At 62.1% G+C, this 5,649-nt stretch overlaps 2 protein-coding genes across 4 annotated transcripts in view; both read right to left on the reverse strand.

The window, feature by feature from the left end:
* CABIN1 (calcineurin binding protein 1) overlaps positions 1 to 675 on the reverse strand; it is a 107,190-nt gene extending 106,515 nt beyond the window's left edge. For all 3 annotated transcript variants that reach the window (XR_003567670.1, XM_027845617.1, XM_027845616.1), the window contains exon 1: positions 429 to 675. The gene's annotated coding sequence lies outside the window, so the exon portion shown is untranslated. The remainder of the gene's footprint in view (positions 1 to 428) is intronic.
* A 2,124-nt stretch (positions 676 to 2,799) lies between these two features.
* DDT (D-dopachrome tautomerase) lies at positions 2,800 to 5,388 on the reverse strand. Its single transcript, XM_027845700.1, has 3 exons — positions 5,266 to 5,388; positions 4,538 to 4,713; positions 2,800 to 2,968 (listed from the first exon to the last, which is right to left on the reverse strand). The coding sequence occupies exons 1-3, from the start codon at positions 5,371 to 5,373 to the stop codon at positions 2,896 to 2,898; spliced, it is 357 nt and encodes a 118-aa protein (XP_027701501.1). The 5' UTR covers positions 5,374 to 5,388; the 3' UTR covers positions 2,800 to 2,895.
* Positions 5,389 to 5,649: the final 261 nt, after the last annotated feature.

Raw genomic sequence — 5,649 nt, forward strand, 5'->3', positions numbered from 1 at the left:
GGCCCTGTTGTGACACAGGGGGAAACTGAGGCATGGCAGGAAGGGATTGCAGAGCCCAAGGCCCTCTTGTGACACAGGGGGAAACTGAGGCTTGGCAGACTCCAGGGCCCTCTTGTGACACAGGGGGAAACTGAGGCACAGCGGGATGGGGCCGCAGAGGCTGCCGAGCCCAGGGCCCTCTTGTGACACAGGGGGAAACTGAGGCATGGCAGACTCCAGGGCCCTCTTGTGACACAGGGGGAAAGTGAGGCACAGTGGGAAGGGATCGCAGAGCCCAGGGCCTTGCTGTGACACAGGGGAAACTGAGGCACGGCGGGATGGGGCCGCAGAGGCTGCCGAGCCCAGGGCCCTCTGGTGACACAGGGGAGGGGAGGACCCCGGCCCCGGTACCCCGTAACCACGACCAGCCCCATCCCCGCTTCACCCACCTGGGTGTCCTGACAACCCCTTCACTTGCTCCCGGCTCGGTGAGACCTCGCGCAGCCGCAGAAGACAGAGCAAAAACCGGCGCGGGAGCCGGCCAACAACGGACACGCCGATTGGCTCCTGCTGCGGATGACTTCGGCCAATCGGAGGAAAGGGGGCAGGGCCAGAGGGTGACGTCACAGCGCTAGCCGGGGAAGGAGGGGCCGTTCACTCTTTGTTTCCCGGGGCTGCTGAGCCAGGTCAGGGGGCGGGTCCACGGCCGGAAGTGATCGGCCCCTCGCAGGAAGGAGGCGGGGAGAAGAAAGGAAGTGACCTCACAGCGGGAGGGGGGGGGGGGGAAGGGGCCCTCTCCTCCATCCCCCAAAGCTAGGCCCCTCTTCTGACTTAAAGTAGCGCTCGCCGTGGGAGGGCGGGGCGGTTCATTCTCCGGTGAGGGAGGGGGACCGGAAGCAGGTGTAGTCAGGACAGGAAGTTGCCCCACAGGGGACCGGAAGTAGGTGTAGTCAGGACAGGAAGTTGCTCGTTCTGTGTGAGGCTGCTGTTGCTGGGGCGCCCCCCCGCTCCCCAGGCTCCGGCCGGGCCCCTCTCTGGAGACTCCCCGGCGCTAGCATTGATTAGGCGCCTATTGTGTACCTGCCCTCAGGGAGGGAGGGCTTGCCAAGGTTACTCCCCCGGAGAGGGGGAGGGGAGGGGGAGGGGGAGGGGAGGCCACCTCTGCTACACACAATGTCAGGAGCCGGGGCGCCCAGAGAGGAGACTGAAGAGCTCACGGGCCTCGGCCAGGGTCACTGGGAAGCGTCCGAGGCGGCCCCCGGCGCCCTGCCCCCGCCCGGCCGGCCGGCATCGGCTCTTGGGCCGCTCTCGGGCCGTGGGGGAGGGGCTGGCCGGGCTGGGGCCCCTTGGCTGCCGTGCCCTCCTGACCTCTGTACGGAATCCACGCATCCGTCAGGCCTTTGATGTCGTGCACCCCATTTCTGCCAGCGTTTCCCAAATACCAGATGAGGCTCATCGAACTGGACGTCCACCGCGCTTCTGCACTGGCCTCTTTTGAAAGGGAGCCTCGGGGACTGGCACCATTTTGTTCTGTTGGGCTCCTTCTGCTCCGACCCAGAGTACAATAAGAGGCTGAGGTCGGGGTGCAGCAGGGCGCCCCTGTCTGGCCGGTCCCTGTCCTGGCTGCCCTCCGTGGGCCATCGGAGGCCTTGCCCACCGTGCCTCCTGTCCCTGATGGGGATCGCTCGGAGGGGGCCGCAGCCCACCGGCTTTTTCGGAGAAGCCGCTGTTTAGGCCTAGGGCGGTGTCCCCCACCTCGTTCCTGTGAAGGTGATCTTTCCTTCACACCCAAGCACAAGAAAGTCTTTCCATCATCCCTACTTCATTCCATCTTGTTCTGCTGAGCCGTACGCTCTGGCCTGTCACCAGGTTTTCTGGTTTTGACTTAGGTCACTTTGGGCCTCTCGAGGAAGAGGGAGTCAGCTGGAGACGCTGGAGTTTGGAGAAATGAAGGCTGCACCGATGGACTAGGGGGTCATTTGCACAGAGGACCGAAGCTGGGAGAATGGGCCTGACTCAGGGGAGTAGAAAGGAGGGGAGGGAACCAGCCTGAGCCAATGGGGGAGGGGTGGGGCCGGCCGCAAGGAGCAGAGACTGAAACGGGAGGACGTAAGACAGCAGCGTCCGGCCGGCTTTGGGAGAAGAGGCCGACGGGTCGAGGAGGATCAGGATGGAGAAAAGGCTACGGGATCGTGACAATGAGGTGGTCACAGGAAACCTTGGGGGACAGTTTCACGATGAAGAAAAGGAAGAAACTGAGGCAGCCCAGGGACTGGTCACACCAACAGTAAATGGCTTTGCCAGACTTTGGCCCCAAGACTCCCAGGCCCCATCTGGGACGCCATACCAGCGCACAGCCCGGCTGCATCGTCCCCCTCACGGGAGCCGTCTGGGCTCTACCAGGGCCTTCGTGAGGACTGTAGACCAGCTGAGCAGACCAGCTCCAGCTCACTCAACGTTACTTACCTTCGAGGCCCACTCCTGGCCTTCCTGCATGCCCTCTCACATCATGACTCAAGGCCAAGCAGCCAGGGCTTTGGACAGAGTGGAGATGTCCACTGTCCCTTCAGCAGGGAAGACAGGAGTCCGTCCATCTGAACCCTCTGCACCTAACTGCCTTTCAGGGTGGTCACAGTCCTGAGGATGGCCGTTCCCTCACCGAGATTGTGCCCAGTTAGGGATCCAGAGGCCTGGGGGTGAGCTTTGCTGGTGACCTGACCTTGCCATGGATGGGACCTTCTCAAGAATGCCTCCAAGCAACCCTTACCCCATTAGCCTCCACCTCTGGGCTTGGGAAAAATGAGTCAGTGCTCAACCAAACACAGGTCTCCATTTTATTCTGCATGTCCTCAAGAGATCCTTGGTTTGTGCTGGGGCAGAAACTCGGCTGGTCCATCAGCACCATCTCTGGGCTGCTTACAGAAACGTCATCACTGTGCCCTGCTTGCCAATTTGCCAGGGCTCCAGGGGGTAGAACCGAATGTTAATTCTGCAGGAAGTAAGAGTATGAGCCAGTCGTCCCCCAGTCACTGTCAGTCTCACCCTCCAGCCCCTGTCACGCAGAGCCCTCCATCCCAGCTCCCACGGCCTCCCAAGCTGCTCTTCAGAGCATGTGTATGCAGCATCCGGGGAGGCAGGAAAGAGGGAGAGGGACCAGGTCAGGCTGCTCCTAACCCTAACCCTAACCTGCTGGCTAGGTTAGCCCCTGACCACTGCACAACCTTCTCCCTCCTCCTGGGTCTGTAGGTCAGGTAAATGGACTGAGGACAAGAAGAGAGCCCACCCTGGGCTCTGAACCAAGCAGCAGTGGCTGCTGCCCTCTGCCAGCCACCTGTCTGTCCATTGGTGGGGAGGAGACAGCAGGAAATAGCCTTCACACAACCTCAGGAAAGCTTTGCCCTGTCAGAGAACCATGGTTTGCCCCTTCGTTCTACAAAAGGGGACAGTGAGCTCCAGACAGATTCAGCGATTTGTAATAGGCAGAGGCAGTCAGAGACTGAGCCAGGATTAGAACCCAGGTCTCTTGGCTCTCAGTCTGGCCTCCTGGTGGGAGCTTCTCACTCAGCCGTACTCACGTACACCAAAGCAGAGAAACCTGTGACTATGGAAAAAGAATCCTGTCGTCTTGTCCCCTTTACCCCCAAACACCCCTGATGGGACCAGACCGGATCACTGTACCTCCCCCAACAGGGAGGGGGCACCACTATGCACAGAGCAAAAGGCCTGGAGTCAGCAAGCCCTCAATTCAAATCCTGCCTCATATACTTCCTGAGTATAATCCTAGGCAAGCCACTTAGCCTCTGTTTGCCTTAGTTTCCTCATTTGCAAATGGGGGCAACAATAGTGGCAGTACCTCCCAGGGCTGTTGTGAGACCCAAGTAAGTAGTATTTATAAAGTGCTCATACATCTTCACACGCTAGCAGTATTGTTATCCTCATCATTTCCAGTCAGGGGAGGATTTCTCTGTGAGCACCAACTGAGCCGGTTCAGTGGGCCCTGCCAAGGGAGCTCAGCCCTGGAGCCTTGGCTGGGGCACAGGCCTTCTTATTCCCGGGTTGAGCAGAGACACTGAGGGCTGAGGGCACAGGAGCAAAGGTCACAAACCGGCCTGGGGGAGAGGCCTTGGGGTGTACTCTGGAGCCTATGCATACAGCACCCAGATAGACAGGAGGAGGGAGAAGGGCCAGGTCAGGAAGCAGAAGTGTGTGAAGGGAATGAAGTCAGCTCGGAAAAGGAGGCCGGAGTCCAGGCTGGAGGGAACCCGGAGTGACGGGCTAGGATGTGGGGCTGGCCTGGACGTTTCTTTCACGGTACCCCACAAAGATCAAGTACTGAGGGTCTTTGGACCGTAAGCATCCGAGGGTCGGAAGGGCTGAGCAAGGCCTCAGGGGCCAAGTAGTTCAATTGCCCATTTCACAGATAAGCAAACTGAGGCCCAGAATCAATAAGTGAATGCCAAGGTCACACAAGAGAGTAAATGTCCTGACTTGGGACTCCAACCCAGGCATCTGGGGATCCCCTTAAAACCTTCCCCCCACCCCCAGGGCTGGGACCTACCGGTCCTGACTCAGGCTCAGTTCCTTGGTGAGGAACTCAAAGAACTTGGCGCTGTGGTCCCGGTTCTGCTCCGCTGTGCCAACCACGCCAATGGAGGAGACTGTGAGCTGGGCACAGGGGTCCCCTGAACCACCCAGGATCATGGTGAGGTCTGGCCTCACAATCACATTGACTCTCTGCAGAGAAGGAAGGAGGAAGGTCACCAGAGACTAGGCAGAGGAGGCTAGCAGGGAGACCCAGGCAGAAACGGGAGCCAGGGCAAGGCCACCTTCAGGGCTGAGGAACGTGGCCCGGACTCAGGGAAAGGCAGGAAAGGAGCCCAGGCCAAAGACAGGAGGGAGGCCAGGCCGAGGCTGACAGAAGCTGCAGGAGCCCAGGGTGGTAGAGGCCAGGATCAGAGACGAGGGAGGCCCGGGCCACGGGGCAAGGACGGAGACCGAGGCCGATAAAGCCTACGGGGAAGGAGTCTGGGGCCACGAACGGCAGGGGCCAGCCGGAGGAGCCGGGTCTGGGGGCAGTAAGGGCCCCAGGAGGTGAAAGGCCAGGCAAGGAAGGAGGCCGGGGTGAAGGGCCAGGAGAGAGGTCAGGGGGGCCGGAGGCGGGTGCTATTGTGGGGGCTGGGGCTCTAGGGGCCCGGGGCCAGTGGGGGAGGGGAGGGGTGCCGGCTCAAGGCGGCCAGGGGCCACATCGGGAGGCCGGGGGCAGCCCCGTGCCCAGGGCGCACTCACGTCCTGGGGCTTGCCCAGCACGGCCGCGGTCGCGGCGCACAGGCGCTGGCTCAGGCCGCCGGGCAGCCGGGCGGCGGGCAGGCTGGTGTCCAGCTCCACGTAGGGCATGGCGGCCGGACGGGCTGGGACCGCGCTCGGGGGGCTCCGAGAGCGCCCTTCCCAGGGCGGCCGGTAGAGGGCGCAGGGGACGGGGGTGGAGGGCAGGACCGGGGGGGGGGCCGGCGAAGGCTAGCTCCGGGGCGGGCGAGGGGGAGCCCACCCACAGGGCCGGTGGCTCTGGAGCCCCCGCAGCCGGAGAGCTCGGGAGCCGGGAGTGAGCTCGGCACGGGGCGGAGCGAGGCAGCGATTGGCTGGTCCGGGACGCGGACGCCTCCGATTGGGCGG

Source organism: Vombatus ursinus, unplaced genomic scaffold (assembly GCF_900497805.2).
Source record: "Vombatus ursinus unplaced genomic scaffold, bare-nosed wombat genome assembly UNPS02015012.1, whole genome shotgun sequence".
Classification (NCBI taxonomy): Eukaryota; Metazoa; Chordata; class Mammalia; order Diprotodontia; family Vombatidae; genus Vombatus; species Vombatus ursinus.